Here is an 18,752-nt window from a genome sequence, read left to right as displayed (position 1 = left end):
ATTAGTAAGAGCCAGTGTTATGTTGGTAAGCATGAGTTAGTAAGGGCATTATGGTCATTAAAATGTACTTGACATATATCACAAATAAAGGGAGACCTATTCTTGTGATAAGGCCTTCCATTTACCCAATTCTTCAACATGGTATTAGAGCATGATTCTAAGACCTAAACCCTAACTGGCTCAGCCACTGTAAAAGGGAAGCATAAAACACTAAATCTGCTGCATGTCTACCATCATAGGAGAATTGCCAGCACCACCATTTGTAGAAATAGTTTGTGTGCATATGAGTTTGTTTTTATGATTTCCAGTATAAAATAGAGTATATTAGATAGGGAAAAAAGAAGGTACAACGTGCATGGACAAGGAGTCCACAAAAAAAACAAAAAACAAACAAAAAACAAAACAAAACAAAACAAAAACAAAAAGCTTCTTCACAACATGAAGCTAAACAAAATTATCCAAGAAAACCCCTTCCAAACCCTTTCCATCATAATTTACCGAGCTCTTCAAATTCGCTAATTCCCTTTGACCCTTCAACTTTCAGATTTTGCCACCATCCGTGCATACTTCATTTCCTCCAATATCACTCATCTCTAAATCCATTTTATCTAAAAGATCTTGAGCTTCTAAGTCCTTCCTAGGAATTTCCCCATGGGAGTAGGCAATATTCCGTCCCTATGTCATAAATTGTTGACCAAACCATCATTATCAAGAATAGACACTCTCTTCAAACCTTCCAACAGTGGAGGTTGAACAAAAGATAAATCCCCTACTTCACCACAAGAATCAGAAACATACCCATATTGTTTTCGAATCTCATCCAACAACCCCCCACCACAACCAAACTCACTAAAATCATCCAAAACACTAGTTCTAGTGTAGAAATATCTTTTGAGTTTGTTTTATGAGTATATTTGAGGTTTAAGTTTGAATATTTTAGTTGCGTCATTTGTTTAAGAAATCGAGCTTATATGAAAAGTATTTTGAGATGCATTTTTAGTCAATCAAAAGCATGTAAGAAGCATGATAAGAAGCTTCATAAGAAGCAGTATAAGAAGCTTCACAAGAAGCAACGTAACAAGTTACATAAGAAGCATTATCAAAACCGCTTACAGAATCATTCCCAAATCCCCCAATAGACATGTTTTGTGTCTATTGTCTGGAAACTCATAAATAAATTGATTTTTGTTTAATTAGAATTACTATGATTTGTTTACTAAGATATGATTTTTAAAGGATTATATGTGTTGTATTTTTAAGATGGGATGATTTTCAAATTATGTTGACTTTGTATTTAATGCTTTCTTGGAACTAATCTTTTTGGAATTGTTTTCTCCTCGTTGTCATAGTAGTATTGTTTATTTGTGTTCCCATAAGCTACAAATTTGAATTTGAATTATGTTATGCACCTAATATAGTTGTTGGCCCTTGGAAATAATTATTCTCTTACTTTTCATAATTACTTGTGCTGCTCTTTGAGTTTCCAATGCTTAAATTTTGAATTTAAACTTACCTAATGCTTCACTCAAGTTGTTGTAAAATTGGATACTTTGGCTTTGTCACATTTCTTTTCAATTTTGTATCTCCTTTGTGAGTGATGAACTTAATCTTTAAACTATGTATGTCTAAATTGGTAAGTTATTTGTATCTTTAGAGCACTGAGTCTTCTTACTTCTATATCCCTTTAGTGGATCCCATTAAGAAGTGAGCAAAGCTACCCATTTTGAGTGCATTTGTGACTTGCTAGTTCTCATTTCTAGTAAGCCGACATCAATTTGCAATCAAAGCCCAATTCTCATGCTTGTTCGTGGTTTTGTGCAAGAATGACATCGTAGAGATATTCGTGCTCTTGAAAGGATGAGAAAAGAAGGAAAATCTAGGAACTCTAGCAATTTTTTGGACGTTATGAGAACTGTGGTAGTGACAAAAATAGTTTAGAAAACGGTTCCAGCTATGATGATGGTGATGTTAATCCTTTCCATCATGTTCCAGATCATGTCTAAAGTGATGACTCTTCTTCGCATCGCCACAGAAGAAACAACCGAAAGTTTTCTAGAGATTATGATGTGAAAGTTGATAGTATAGAATTTGAACAAAGAATGCAACTTGATGATTTCATTGATTGGCTTCAAGTTGTTGAAAGGGTCTTCGATTTCAAGGAGTATTTGGATGAATGCAAAGTGACACTAGTTTCTGTAAAACTTAGAAAATATGTTTCTTTGCGGTGAGAAAATCTCAAGAACAAAAAAGCAAGATCAAGTCATGGGAGAAAAGTAAGAGCGAAGATAAAAATAAGATTCTTGCCAGAACATTATATGCAAGAAATTTTTCTAAAATTTCATAATCTAAGACAAAGAGATCTATCTGTGAAGGAGTATACAATGGAATTTGAGCAGTCAATGTTGAAGTCACATAGTTGAACCTAAAGAACAAACAATAGCTCGCTATTTGGGTGGGTTGAAGGAGGAGATAAGTGAAATGGTTATTTTACAGCTTTATTGGAGTTTAACAATGCAAGAGCTTGCGCTAAAAGTAGAAAAACATAAATTAGAGTTCGAAAGAGTGGTTTCAAAGTTGGAACCAAGGGAAGCTCTTTGAACCGAGGGAGTCAATCCATCTCGAAGCCTAATACGACAACAAAACACCCTTCTTCTAAGGCACCAAAAACAGGTACTTTTGGGGCTATCCCCAAGTCAACTAGTTCATCAAATACCAGCTCAAAAATTTGTTTTAAGTGTCAGGGGTGTGGACATATTGCTTCTAATTGTCCAAATCACAAATTTCCTTTATTATAGAGGAAGAGATGAAAGATGGAAATAGCCTACCAATTTGCTCAGATAAGGAAGAAGAAGTAACTCTTGCTAACCAAGAAGATTTTCTAGTCATTCAGATGAGTTTTGAGTGCTGCCCACAAAGAAGATGAAAATTGGGTTCGTTGCAACATTTTACACACCAAATGTACTTCAAATGGGAAGGTTTGTGATTTTATTATTGATAGTGGAGCTTGTGCTAACGTTGAAACCACGCTCCATAGAAATGGTAGACAAGTTCTAGCTTGACATGATGGCACATCCTCATGCTTACAAATTGAGGTGGTTGGATAAATAAAAGGTGTCTTGTTTCATTTTCAATTGGTAAGAAGTACAATTATCAGATTTGGTGCGATGACCTATGGATGCGTGTCACATGTTGCTTGGTTGTCCATGGCAATATGATAGGAAAATTTATCTGCCTTGAGTCCTTCTAAACCTGAGATCATTTCCAAACATTTTAATGCGGCAGAAATTAATTTGATTACTTGCTCCAAACTAGGGGAAAAAAAATTGAGTAATTTAGAGATGGCATTTGCTCTACCTGTTTTTGAAGAAAATGCAAGAGTGAGTGAGTTTCCACTTGGGGCGCAACATTTACTTAATGAGATTAATGATGTTATTGTTGAATATACGCCTCCACGTGTTCCTCCAATGTGTTACATATAGCGTTGCAATGATGATTGATTTCATTCCTGGATATATATTTCCTAATATATTTCCCAACAAAACAGCCTAGAAAATGAGTGTAAAGGGGCATGAAGAATTGTGTAGAGGCAAGTAAATGAGCTTATGGTAAAGGGCCTAGTGATAGGAAGTAAGCGTCCATATGCTGTACCAGCTCTTCTTGCGCCCAAAAAGGATGGATCATGGCGACTGTGCATAGATAGCAGTGTCGTGAACAACATTTCTATTGATTATTGTTTTCCAATTTCTCACCTTGATGATTTATTAGATCAACTACACCGTTCTACCAATTTTTCAAAGATTGATCGTAGAAATGATTATCATCAGATCATATTGAGACCAAGATATGAATGGAAAACAACTCTTAAAACAAGCGATGGTCTTTATGCATGGATAGTTATGCCATTTGGCCTCTCTAACGATTTTAATACTTTCACGCGGTTGATGAATGATGTATTTAAACCATTTATTGGGAAGTTTGTTGTTTATTTTGATGACATTATTGTTGTACAGATAAGGTGAGAAGGAGCATCTTGATCATTTGTGAGCAACATTTCAGACTTTGAGAGATCAAAAGTTGTATGCCAACTTGAAGTGTCAATCCTTCACTAACGACCTGGTTTTCTTAGGCTATGTTGTTCCAATGAAGGAGTGAAGATGGATCCTATTAAGATTGAAGCAATTACAAGCTAGCCTATTCCACAATCACTACATGACAAGATTGAAGCAATTACAAGCTAGCCTATTCCACAATCACTACATGACATCCAGACTTTTCAAGGTGTTACATCTTTTTATCCCAACTTTATCAAGCATTTTAGTACCATTATCGCTCTAATCACTGAATGTTTGAAAGGAGGCAATTTTTAAGAGGACAAATGAAGCTCTTTTGAACTCATCAAGAAGAAGAAAGGGCAGAGTAAATTCAGAATCTGCATGAACAAATTTGGGAAATGATTGAGAAGCAAAATCAGAAACATCATGGTCAATCCAACAAGCATAGAAAATTTTCTGAATTCAAAGAAGCTGGTCTGGATTGGGGTTCACCCCGGAAAAGGGAGATTCCCTCATAGCAAATTTGGAAAACTCAAACCAAGGGCAGATGGTCCATTCAAAGTTCTGAAATGGATTGGTGAAAATGCCTACAAAAGTGAATTCCAACTGATTATAATGGTTCAACCGCTTTTTTTCAATATTGATGATTTATATCCTTACTATGGTGATGATAGGACATATGACCCAAGGGCGAGTCTTCTTCACTCAGAGGAGCGTGACATAGGGAGTGAGCCCAGATAGTTCAAGTGAATGTGGGCTTCTGGAAGAAGCTTAATCGTGCAAACAAAACCAGTTCTGGAAATTGTGAACTAACAGGTTTTGGCCCAGTTTCAAGCCCATTTTCATAAAGGTTCTAGAGACTCAAAATATGCACGCTAGAAATGGAATTAAAGTTGAAGAAGTAATCTTTTCAATGTATTAAATTACACATTGATTGGAGTTTTTTTCTAGAAGTTACGGTTGTTTTCATTTTCGTGTACAGACTGTCAATTTAAGCTTGTCATGTGTCTGTTTGTATTCCCTACAACAGAAAACATGTTAAACTCATACATCTAGAAAACGTAGTGTATCATTTTCCAAAGCTTGGAACTCATTAGACTGGTGAGTTCTCTTGCTACCGTATCTCTTCAACGGATTCCATTGAGTGGTGAGCAAAGTTACCTATTTTGTGTGTGTATGACCTGCTAGTTCTCATTTCTAGTAACCCAGCATCAACCATAGGCCTGAAAAATAGCTAGCAGCTGTTGGAAGCTACAGCAGTCGCTTGAAATTTCCTGGATGACATTGCTTATTCGGGAACACAAAAACCGCTTCATATTTTGCAAAACCAAACACCATAGCCGCCCACAAAATTGCTGATCTGCCCACCACTGAAGTGCCATCACCAAAGCTCCTCCCCCATGCCATCACAAAAGCTCCTCCCCCGTGCCATCACACGCCAGTAGAAGGTAGGCAGGGTCAACCCACTTGCCAGTATGCGAAGGTTATTCCGGGCATATTTCTGGCCTTAAGTCCTCATGCAGTGTTCAAATCCCTCTATAAACATATTATTGAAGTTTTTGGTGATGGTTTTTCTCCAAAGATCTCACCTTTTTTAGTTGCTCATGTGCTTACCCAGTGAATGATTGTTAGGTACTGCCCATCTGTTTTTCGATTTCTATTGAGTTCATTGAGGCCTAAAACAGTGGAATTTTCTGTGTTTGTGAGTCATTGACTCATTTGTCATGTGCTCGCGGTTTCCTCTGGTTGTAGAAGGTTGTGTGCATTGGATGAAGTCCATGAAATCCAAAAGCATGTTGTTCACTGTGTATTTCCAATTTTCTGTTGTATATGCGTTGGGAAGGAGTCCCCACATCCCAAAAGTATGTTTCCTTACCAGTCACTTGTTCAGGTGAACAGCGTACTACAACTGTCTCAGAGGAGAAGATGTTTCCTTCACCAGTTACTTGTTCAGGTGAACAGCGTACTACAAACTGTCTCAGAGGAGAAGATGTTTCCTTCACCAGTCACTTGTTCAGGTGAACAGCGTACTACAACTGTCTCAGAGGAGAAGTATTCAAGGTTCCTGCAGTTTCAGGCATCCCTATAGCATCTCATCACATTGCAAATTTTGCTCAGAGAGGCAATCCTATAGTCTGTATGTCATCGCGTATCTCTCCAACTAGTCCCTAGTTATCGTCTCCACCGCCATTGACCATATGATAGTGTAACCAACTTCTTTTCTGCTCTCCAGTATTCTAAAAATCTAGAAATTTAGCCAATGAAGATACTCTACATCCAAGATCGGCAGAAATAGAAGGATTCAAAATTCCAGACGAAAAAACAAGATTTCCAAGGAAAGCAATTTGGACCTTATCAGCCATAACAATTGGCAAGCAGAAAAGAATGACAATTCAAGCAAGGAATTGCTAAAGATCAAGATTCAGCAAAAGCTAACTCTAATCTGCCAAACTGCACTAAGAGAAACTAACCTTCCCCCAAAAAAGCAATTTTATTGTAATTTCCACTTTTATTAGCCAATGCTTTAGGTTTTCACTGGTACCTATGTTTGATACAGGATCTCTGATATGCCTCTGCTTAGTGTGGAGAATTGATTATTATTTAACCTTAATACAAAGCAGGTAATACACACAAGGTAAAGCCAATAAAAAATGAGGGAAAAATACAGAAGTTCAGTTTCTCACTTGGGATCTGTGAGCCTCAAATTGAGGTTTAACCAGGGTAACTAACATTGCTTCTTCCTTCATCACATTGACTACAGCAGGCATGACCTTCATTATAAAAAAGACATACAAAAGAAAGAAAGTTACACTATAGATAGTTAGGCTTAAAACAAAGTTGTTAAATTGATGAAGAAGAAATCCATAATGGATGAGAGTGCAATATCATCTCGCACAGAGCAAGTCTTTTCCATACAATGCAGAATAATCAGATAAATTTGTCTCAATGCCAGCACATGAAAGGGAGTCCATGATTTTCACTAATGTTTGATAGCTTACCAAAAGTATAGAAATGAATGAAAGGTCAAGAGTCACCAAATCAACTTTTTGTGGAAGTTCAGAAAGATATCTTAAATTTGTCCGCTCTGTAACACATACTCTTTCATCATGACGAATTTTGTCTGCCACCTAGAGAAGAAATCTGCATCCATCAGCAATTGAAAGCCAGTAGAAAAAATTCAAGGTTGCATGGTACTTTAAAACCAGGGGGGAAAAGATGAGTTTAGCAGAAGGGGAAAAAGCAGATAAAGCATCTTTTGACAATTTTTTTTGTTTCTTTGAGTGGGAGTCTACCAGCAAAACTGGCTTCAGAGCCTTAAAAATTTTATGTCTGGATAAAATAAGACATAAAAAAATAAAATTGAACATGAACTATTCTTATACAAAAAGTAAACAGAAATTACGAGCTCTTATATTATAAGTATGCCTTAAAAGCCAATCAATTGGCTAATACATTTATTTTTCCCGTATCATTAGTATAGCACAAGTAACTTCAAGTTTTTCATTAGTGTTATTGCTACATGAACAAGTCCATAGAATCTAAAGAGGTTAAGAATGTGAGTCTTATACTTCTCAATACATAACTCCTAGTCATAGGATTATCATCCCCCTTTTAGGGGATTATCTTGAAGCAAAAGTGAATTTTTTTTTATTTTGTTGGTAGTCTATTCTGTTAGTTAATAATGAAACAATTCTGTTTGTAGGAACAAAGAGAAACAGATCTATTTTATATCCGATAAGTATCCAATTCTGTTTGTAGGAACAAAGAGAAACAGATCTATTTTATACCCGATAAGTATCAATACGCAATGGAAGGCTAATACCACTTTCTATGAGTGAATGATTTGGGCCTTGACTAGCCAAACAAGCTAGCACATATTATGTCAGCCCATTATAAGTCCTAGTCATAGGATTATCATTTGGGCATCAACTAACCAGACAAGCTAGCATGTGTTAGGTAAGCCCATTACAGTAAGTACTCTTTAAGTCACTCATGTAGGGACACTAAGATAAACAAAGGGGGTTTTGTTATCTAGGCTAAAAACGGGTCAATTATTCTTCCTTTTTTTTTATAACAAAAATGGGAAAATTATTCTTAGACATAAGGCTCACAGTTGTCTTGTATTTGAGTTCCTCTGGTTTGACCATGCTATGTGCTTAAATTCTGACCAATGAACCTAAATACACAAAGATTTGGTTTGTTGACTTAAGTATGGAGATCAGTGAAAGCACAAAATGGAATCTCACTCTAAGAGAATGCATGCCCTGTGTCACTACGGCATGATTTAAGGACCTAGCCAAGGTGAAATGAAGATTAAAAGGGGAGCTTCTAAACTCATTTATGGAGTCATACTCATAAAATTAGGCATATACAAATAAGTTAGGCGTTTGATAATAATTCCCTTAATAGCTTATTCAAGTCACTAGTTGATACAGAGATATATCACATAGAAATTGCAACTAAATAAGTTCTCTCTAATTTAGTCTAGCTTGGATTGCCATCATAAATTACAAGGTGTCAATCATGTATAATGGACATCTGAAAATTATTCAATGGGAGAATTAGGAAGTGTTTTAACTCAAATAAATTTGAAATGGTTCCAATTAAAGCATTAATAAAGATAATTGTCATTGTTCTCATTACCAGATTAGAATGGATCAAAAGGATCAAGCGCAATAGAGCGAAGTGTAATTAAGAAGAAAAGAGAGACTTAATGCATGAGATACACAATATAGAAGTCAAATTGCAAATATTTAAACTAGTTGTGCAAAACAACAATTGAACTAGCGTTGGTGTAGAGGACACCCATCTCAACCTAACTTCTATATAAAAAGGACTGAACGGGAAATTAAAGATTCCTAGCATACCGTACTTGCCCCCCTTCTACTTCTTGATTAGCACTAGCTTTAACTGGACTCTTGGAAGCTGGATGCATGCATGGCTAAAGATTAGAGAACCAACCACAACAAAGCATGCATGCTCTCTCTCTCTCTCTCTATCTCTCTCTCTCTAAAACATGACTAGATCAAGGGCTAGCATGCTAGAAATTTTATAATTTTTTGTCGTCATTTTGAAATTTTGCATGCTTGATATCCTTACTTGCATAGTTGGAAATGTGCATGATAGATGCTAGTGAGAAACCCCTTTGCAATCCCTCACCTAGGTTGTAAACTTTTTATCTTTATTAATACATTTTATTTTACTAGTCAATGTCACATGCACTGCACATAGTTGCAAATGAATATTCATGACTGCTATATTTAGGTAATTCTTGATATAATTTAAATCTACCAACATAGAGTTTTAGTATTAGATATATGTTCTAGAAAATGGAAGAGAAAAAAATAAATAAATCAATGCAAGAGGCTAGGTGGTGGAAACTAAAGGGAGAAAATATAGTAAAAATTAAATATAAAATGATCAAAAAGAGTGATTGGACAATAAGGAATAAGGGAGATGTGAAGACTTTTTGGAATAGAATAGCCAGCCTTATTAAAAAAAATAGCCAAAGATATTTTAGGTGAATCCAGAGGAAGGTTCCTAGCCAGTAGAGAAAGTTGGTGGTGGGATCAAGATGTTCAAGAAGACGTGAAGACAAAAAGAATTTGGTCTAAAACATGGCAAAATTGTAGATCCATATAAAACCTAAAAAAGTAGAAAGAGGCAAGAAAAGATGCAAAAAATACCATTAGTGAAGCTAAACATAGGGGCTTATGATAATTTAAATGCTAGACATACAAAAGAATGGGAAAGAGGCTAGAGCTAGAGAAAGAAAGTGCAAAGATTTAGGTAATGTAAAATGCATAAAGGATGAGAACAATAATGTCATGGTTAAAAAAGAAGACATAAAAGAAAGGTGGTGAAGATACTTTAATAAGTTGTTAAATGATAACAAAATTAAAAGCTTGAACTTATAAGTGGCAAATCAGGAAACGACTAAAAATATGAGATTTATTTGCAAAACTAAAGTCATTAAAGTAAAGATGGCTTTAAAAAAATTGAAAATTGAGAAATCTATAGGACCAAAGAACATCTCAATTGAAGTTTGGAAATGTTTAGGGGATATTCGAAGTATATGGTTAACAAAACAATTCATCACTATTATAAAAACCAAGAAAATGCTGGATTGGAGGAAAAACATGTAAATACATATATACAAAAACAAAGGTGATATTCAATATTATAGTAACTATTGTGGAATCAAACTTAAAAGTCATATGATGAAACTATAGGAAAAGGTAATTGAACAAAGAATAAGAATAGAAACAAGGGGGGTCTCAGAGAATCAATATGGTTTTATGCCTGGAAAATCAACAACAAAAGCTATTCATATTTTAAAATTAATGGAAAAGTTTAGGGGAAAAAATAGGGACTTACATATGGTTTTTATTGACCTAGAGAAAACTTAAGGTAGAGTTCCAATGGAAGTTCTTTGGTGGGTTTTAGAAAAGAAGGGAGTATGCACTAGATATATTTATATCATTAAGGATATGTACGATAGAGTAGCGACTAGCATTAGGACTGCAAGACGAGAGTCTAGAGAATTTCCAATCACGACAAATGTACATCAAAATTCGACTTTGAGACCTTATTTTTTCGCCTTTAGTGATCGATGAACTCACTAGGAATCCAAAACAAGATCCTATGGTGTATGTTATTTGCAAATGATATTGTTCTAATTGATGAAAGTAGGAGTGGAGTAGAATATAAGTTAGAACTATGAAAAAAAACTTTAGAGTTTAGAGACTTTAGGATAAGTAGAACTAAAGCAGAATATATGAAATGTAACTTTAGCCACATACAGGGGAATATTGGGGATAAGGTTTAACTTGATAATCATGAAATTCATAGCACTAGTAGATTTCAACACCTTGGATCTATCATGCAAGCAAAAGGAGAGATTGAAGAGGATGTAATACATAGAGTTAAAGCAAGTTGGATAAAATGGACAAGCTTCGAACGTGCTGTGTGACTGTCTTAAAATTAAAATGGAAGTTCCATAGGACAGCCAAAAGATCAATTATGCTATATGATCAAAATGTTAGGCAACTAAGGAACAACATATCCAAAGAGTAAAAGTTGTCAAAATGCGAATGCTAAGGTGGATGAGTGGCATAACATTAAAGGATAAATTAAGGAACCAACATATTCGAAGCAAGTTACGCATAGCACTGGTGGAAGATAAGATAAGAGAAGGGCAGTTTAAATGATTTCGGGATTTGAAATGCAGGCCAAGTAGCACACCAATGAGGAAAAGTTAGTTATTCTAACTTGTAGTAGAAGTGGTAAAGGTAGACCTAAAAATCATTTCGAATGAGATATGAGACAGGATGTAATAGCTTTTAAGCTAGCCAAAAAAAATGTCCTTGATCGTGTGAATTGGCAGAAAAAAGATTCATGTAACCAACCCCACCTAGTGGGGCTCAAGGTTTGTTGCCATTGTAGTTGATATACTTTAAATTTTTTTAAACAAATTAATTGATATACTTGTCAGGATTTAATTTTATAAATTAAAGTAATAATACTCAAAAATTATTTAAAAATTTATATTTTCTTTAAAGCTATATAAATAAAGACACAAATATTGGATGTTTCTACGACGAAACATACATATAGGGGCATAATACAAATATAGGAATAGAATAAATCCAAATAGGACATGATACAAGAGGAACACACTTGTTTAAGGTTATATAATATTAAATTTGAATGTATGTTCCAAATATTAAATTTCATATTTAAATAACGCTACATGTAAAAATCATAAAAAATAAACAAGCATCACCTTCCTTCTTTTTTATACTTTGCACTAAAAAAAATCTCAATACATGATTTCTTTTATTGAAAATGCCAATAAGTTTATCATAGCCTTTTAAAAAATCAATTCATATTGCTTTTCATTCATAATTATTCCTTATGAATAAAATAAAATCAGATGATATAGGGTTGATTGATGAAACTAGGGGTGGGGTAGAATCTAAGTTAGAATTATGGAGAAAAGCTTTAGCATCTAGAGAAGAAGAAATAAGACAAAATTTATGAAATGTAGCTTTAGTCATGGTAGGATGAATATTGGAGAAAAGATTAAACTTGATGTTCAAGAAATTAATAGCGCTAGTAGATTTCGATACCTAATATATACCATGCAAGTTGAAGGAGAAATCAAAAAAGATGTAATACAGAGAGTTAAAGTTCTTCAAGTTTGTTGTGTAATCGGGGAATACCCATAAAACTAAATGACAAGTTATATAGGACAACTATAAGTCCAACTACACTATATGGATCAAAATATGATTTTTTTAATAGCAAAAGAAAGTTTCATTAATAAGGAAAAAAATTTACACAAGGGAGACTGATACATCTCCCAAAAAAGCTGGAACAAACAATAAAAAACAACTAAAAAACGACAAAAAGAGAAAAGTTCAACAAGCCAGAAAGTTCCTCCAATCACTTTTAAACTCCTAGAAACTAATCCCTCTAAAAAATCCAAAGCCAACAAACCACAATGAGGCCGAATACTCCGATTTTATCCCAAACCAGCAACCAATTTAATTTCTTCCCAGAGAATATCCAATGCATTCTACTCCAGCCATATCCCCCATAAAACTATCAATATGCCACACTTCCATAAAGCTGCCCTATCCTTTCTTCTTCCAAAGCCTACAAAAGAAATGGCTAACAATGCTTCAACCAAAGAAGAAGGACATACCCAGCTCTCTCCCATAATACCAAAAAGTTTACTCCGAATCCTCCACGCAAATTCACAGTGCAAAAGAAGGTGAGAAGCTGTCTTGGAGTTCCTGTAACAAAGCACACATATATCAGTAGAGAGAGCCTTCAAAAATCTCATGATTTGCAGCAAGTTATTAATTTTATTTTATCAAGCACAACCAACCAAGTGAAAGCCTTGACTTTTGGGGGGAGCCTTGGCCTTCCAAATAATATGATAGAGTGGAAAGAAGAACTAAAATTAATCAAGAATTCAAAAAAAAAAAAAAAAATTACAAGAATACACTCCCGATTGATCCAAAGACCAAGAACAAACACCCCACCCTGAAGAAAAATTACTCCCGTCAATAAAGATAACAAAGAAGACAACTCCACCATCTCCCTATCATCAAGAGGTCTCCTAAAATGGAGATTCTACGAAACCAAAGGGCAGCTCAAATCCCCAACAAAGAAAGATATGGCTCTATTTGCTCAAAGCTTAGCCATAAGAGATGAGGAAAAGAAGAGGAAAAGGATTCATTTTCCCAGCCAAGCGTCATTTTAGAAATGGATACAAGAACCCCTCCCCACCTCAAGTTTGGTGTGAGGGGTGAAAGGAGGATAAGTATGAGAATAGACCTCCACAGACTCAGCAGGGAACATCTTAAATTTAACATAGGTATCCCACCCATTCTCATCTAACTCTAACTTGCTTCTTGTAACTCTATGCCAAAGAGACAATTCTTCTAGAGGGAAGCGCAAGAGCCATTTAGCTAAAACAGCCATGCTTTTACACACCAGCTTACCTAGACCCCACCCTCCCTCCGTAGACCGACAAACCTCTTTTTAGTTTACTAGTGGTCACTGCAACGCCCCACACTAAACCACAAAAAGTCTCTCATAATTCTCTCAAGTTTCCTCGCAATCCCCATTGTAATCTTAAAAACAAACAAAAAGTATAACCATGGTCTTAAATTTTCACGAAATTGTCAAAATTTCCATCGAAATTTCTGATTTCCGTCACCCTTGAAATCAAGATGGCAGTCAATTTCCATCTTACATAATTTCCATCAAAATCTCAATAAATCATCCAAAATTTATCAAAATCTCGAAATTTTAGGGAAACTTGCCGAAATTTGAACTATGTGATGAAATTCCCTCTGAATTCTTAGGAGTGAAATGAAATTTCTCTTTTAATTTTTTTTTATTGAAACAATGATTATTACGAGTGCTTTTGAAATTATATGAAAAAATAAACTTACAACAACATTTTATTTAACCATTCATTTATAAATTATCATTATTTGTATAATAAATAATATTTAAATGACTTATGAATTTCATTTGTATTAGTTGATTCACAAAATATGTTCAATGTACATTATCTTACAAATATGTTTGATGCACATATTATATTACAACTTCTCCACCTTACACACAGCATATATGTATTTACTTGTAATATATTAGTCCTACACCTTACATTATTATGTCTATTAATCATTTCTAAAGCTTCATAAAAGAATTCCATGTTCTACTACTAGTTTCCATTATTTTTTCAAATCGAAATCGAAATTTCCGTCAAAATTTTCATACTTTTGGAGCTTCGAAATTTGAGTGAAATCAAAATTTAAGACCTTGAGTATAACAAAATGGTAAAAAGACAAGCCTAAATCAAGTTTATTCTTCCCCCAAAAGAAAAGAGCCCCCTTCCATCCATCAAATCTCTTTGTCACCCTCTCTACTACTGGATTCCAGAAATCTGCAATTCTAGGATTACCCCCAAAAGCAACCCCTAAGTAAGTCAACAGTCAATCCAAAATGCCACACCCCACTTTGGTAGCCCACTCCCTGACACACTCCATAGGCACATTCAAGACTACTAAGCAACTCTTACTCATATTAATTTTAAGGTTGGAAACCCCTCCCAAAATTTGGAGAATACCCAAAATTCTCCCGAAAGAATGGTATGATCAAGAAGGAAAAAATGGTACCATCAACAAACTGGATATGGGAAACCACCACTCCATCTCTCCCTACTTCTAAACCTATAACCAACCCGATGCAACCCTATTCACCATCCTACTCAAACGCATCAACTATAAGGACAAATAGAAACGGGGACAACGATCACCTTGTCTAATGCCCCTTAAAGCACTAAACCATGACTTCAATTTACCATTCACAATCACTGAGAACCACACTTTAGACAAGCAACCCCTAATCCAACGACACCACTAGTCACCAAAACCCTTTCTAACGAGGACTTTATCCAACAAGCTCCAACTCACTCTATGGTAGGTTTTTTCAAAATCTAATTTAAAAACGGACACCTTCTTCTCATTCCTACAAGTATCCTCCACTACCTTATTGGCCACTCAAATAGCATCCACCATTTGCCTCCCTCATAATATAATCAAACCAACCCTAGGATATGCAAATTCTCTAACAAGCAATCACAATAAAGGTAACTAAATTCATGATAACCCAAAAAACTACAGCTAAGAAAGGCAGTTATATATTTTCCTAAAACAAAAGATATTTAATATCATGTGTGCTAGACTAAGGAAAAGCTATCAAACTGCTGTTGACCTCTCACTTAAAGGAGAGAGGATAGGAACAAATAATATAGAATCTTCAAATATCGAAGAAGCCGTTAAAAAGAATGAGATCCTTCAAAAAGTTGTGGGAAATACAGCACAACTTTGCGAGGCCAAACAGAGGTGTATTTTGCAACACTTCGATATTGAATTGGAAGACTAGTTAGAGGATAATATGGCTTGCATTTAGAACCAATTTGGGAATTTGAGGACGTGTGTATGAGGACTTCTCAGTTGAAAACAAAGGGGAAGAGTTGGCTAAGGGTGTGAAGTCAATAAATATATCACAGCAGTTGGACAGATATTGCCTTCAACCAGCTCCTGAAAATGCTTAAGCAAGCATTAATCTCATTAATTACAACTTTGATCATTTGAAGGTCTTAATGTTGAGGGACCTGTGCCTTCTAATACTAGCCTTGGGTTCATTTGTTCTCCTATGGATAATTCTATGAATCCTTCTTGCATTGCTGGGGGGATTCTTTTGGATAGGGTGATCTTCTTATGGAGGACCCTAGCTCGTCTAGAATTCGCAAAGGTATTCTAACTATTCCTACCCAACCCATTCTTTATTCGGAAAATTTATGCCTTAAGGAGGATTCTAATAGGAGGAAGGGCTGTGGGTTTAGTTGTGAGGGTGTTGAGAGAAACAATATAGACCCACTTAAACTCCTCAAGGATCTAGGGTTGGAGCTTTTAGATCATGCTAGAAACCCAATGAAGATGGACCTTAGACCTAGGACTTATGAAGGACAAAAAAAATCCAAAAAGAGCTTAAAAATCTGGTTTCTTCTATTAATAACGAGTGCAGTAAAAAGGGTTGGCAAGGGGGGTAAGCGAGTTGTTATGAAGCTTATTAGTTGGAATGTAATAGGACTAGGGGGGGGTTAGGAGGAGGAGCTCTATAAAGGAAGTCCTAGACAAATACTCTTTAGATATTGTCCTTATCCAAGAGACTAAATTGGAGGAGGTTGATGAGGGTGTTGCTAGAAGTTTTCTTCTTTTTTTTTTTGGGGCGGGGAAGGGGGGGGGGGGGGTTAGGGTTCTTACCCTCGCGCAGTGCTTCTAGTGGCATCCTAGTTATGTGGGATTCTCAAAATGTTTCCAAGTTGGACACTTTGTCCAATTTTTCCCCCTTTCTATGTTATTCGAAGTGCGAAGGAGGGGTCAATGGTGGGTTTCCTCTATGTATGGGCCTACTAGACCAACTTTTAGGAGTTCTTTTTGGGTGGAGTTGTATACTTGCATTATGTTTTTGGCTTTTGCTCCCTTAGGTGGATCATGGGAGCATGGTTTTAAATTGCGGGCAGCATAATGTAACAGTAACAGGTGTAACAGAAGCGGGAGTAGCGGATGTTACATAACAAGAAGCGGGTGTAACAATCATGAATTTTTTTCAAGCACGCAAAACCTTTTGCATATTAGTGTATTTGCATGTTTTAAGCTTTTAACCCTTCTTAGAAAGAGTCTTAGCATATTCTGGATCCTTTAGTTCAACTAAGTTGTTTGGTAAGGGCAAGAAATATACATTTGTTTTAAACCACCATTGATAGAAAAATTACGTGTGTATTTATACTTCCTCATTATTCTCATGGATGATAAATGCATGTGTGATAAAATAATTAATAAAACAAAATACATTATATACTCCATTAATCTATGAGACACATAAGACAAACAAATTATGAAAATATACAATAACTTAAAAAGAAAAGAATGTTGAAGTTGAAAAATGTAGAACAAAAATATTAAATTGAAAATATTAGAAAAATAAAATATTTTCCTATCTGGCATTTTCAAATTGTTAGTTAATGCATCTTTTGTGAGTATTTAAAAAAGTAGTAAATTTTGTATTATTATCATCGTCATTATAATCTTTTCCCCCTCTCGCAACATAGTATATTGATAATGATTATGATAGGAGGGGGGACAAAAGTGAGAAGAAAAAATAAAATAAAATAAAATAATAATAAAAAATATTGGCGTAACAATCTTGTAGCGGTTATGTAATGGTCGCAGTGGCCTTTACATAATGGTTGCAGTCCGTAACAACCATTTTTCTTCTAACCAATTTTGCAGTGTGTAACAGCATCAAGAAGCCAAAAAACAATTACGAAACGGTGATTTTAATGCATGGGAAGTGACTTTAATGCAGTAGGATTCCCCAACGAAAAGAAAGGGGGTGGTAGAGTAACAACTAGCATGCAGAATTTTGATTTGGTATCAGGGATTGTGGTTTAAGGGATATTCCCTTGGGGAATGCTCCGTTTACTTGGTCTGTAGGGGGTGCTAGAGTGGCGGCTAGGAGACTTGATAGGGTTTTGTTTTGCAACAAGTAGAAGGATGAATTTCCAAAGCTTTCTCATTGTGTTCTTCCTAGGACTACATCTAACCATTTTCCAATCCTATTGAAATCTAGAAAGATGTCCTGGGGTCCTACGCCTTTTAGATTTGAGAATATATGGCTGGATCATGCTGCCTTCAAGCCTTTGGTTAGGGACTCTTGGGAAGAGGATTTAGATAGGGGTTGGGGTGGTTTCTTTTTCATGAGAAATTTGAAACACCAAAAGGAGAAGTCGAATGTTTGGAATAGGAAGGTGTTTGGTGACATCAGAATTAGAAAATCTAACATCTTGAGCGAGTTAACTTCACTAGATAGGAAAGAGCAAGATTGTAATCTTACAAATAGTGAGGTAAATAAGGAGAGTTACCTTGAAAAATGAGCTAGAAGAGGTGATAATTCATAAAATGAGGAGTTGGAGACAAAAGACCAAATTCAAATGGGTTCAAGATGGTGACTGCAACTCTTCTTTCTTTAATAGACTAGCTAATGGGAAAAGAAGAATTTGATTAGGGAGTTAGATGTGGGGGATGGGATAGTTTCTAATAATCAATGTCATATTGCTTTTGTTATCACCAATTTCTTTCAGAACTTGTATTCAGAGGAGGATCATTGTAGGCTAATGATAGAGAGATTAGATTGGAACCCTACATCTTTTGATCAGATGTGTTGCTTAGAGAGACCTTTTGATGAGTAGGAACTTAGGGGGTGGTTTTTGGGATGGATAGGGATAAGGCTCCAAGCCCAAATAGTTTTAACATTGCTTTTCTTTCAAGATTGTTGGGATATAGTAAAGGAGGATTTGTTCAAAGTTTTCAACAAGTTCTTTGATAACAGAGTCCTTAGTAAAAGTATCAATTATTCTTTTATAGCCTTGGTTCAAAAGAAATCTAATTCTATTAAAGTGGAGGATTTTAGACCTATTAGTCTTGTTTCTAGTGTGTATAAGATTATTACTAAAGTCTTAGCTAATAGGTTGAGTTTTGTGCTTGATGATTCCATCTTTAAAGCTCAAAGCGCGTTCGTTGGGGGGAGGCAAACAGTGGACACTAT

The 18,752-nt window shown here is 35.4% G+C and overlaps 1 protein-coding gene across 1 annotated transcript in view; it reads right to left on the bottom strand.

Annotated features, from left to right (window-relative positions):
* The window catches only part of LOC131164088 (uncharacterized), a 90,131-nt gene that overhangs the window by 43,587 nt on the left and 27,792 nt on the right, over window positions 1-18,752 (bottom strand). The window contains exons 6-7 of the mRNA XM_058121049.1: window positions 7,052-7,180; window positions 6,737-6,823 (exon numbers count right to left, since the gene is read on the bottom strand). Of these exons, the coding sequence (XP_057977032.1) occupies window positions 6,737-6,823; window positions 7,052-7,180 (216 nt within the window). The remainder of the gene's footprint in view (window positions 1-6,736; window positions 6,824-7,051; window positions 7,181-18,752) is intronic.

The sequence above is a fragment of the Malania oleifera genome, chromosome 9, assembly GCF_029873635.1.
Source record: "Malania oleifera isolate guangnan ecotype guangnan chromosome 9, ASM2987363v1, whole genome shotgun sequence".
Lineage (NCBI taxonomy): Eukaryota > Viridiplantae > Streptophyta > Magnoliopsida > Santalales > Ximeniaceae > Malania > Malania oleifera.
Note: the sequence above shows the minus strand (reverse complement) of the source record. Positions and strands in the feature narration are given on the sequence as shown.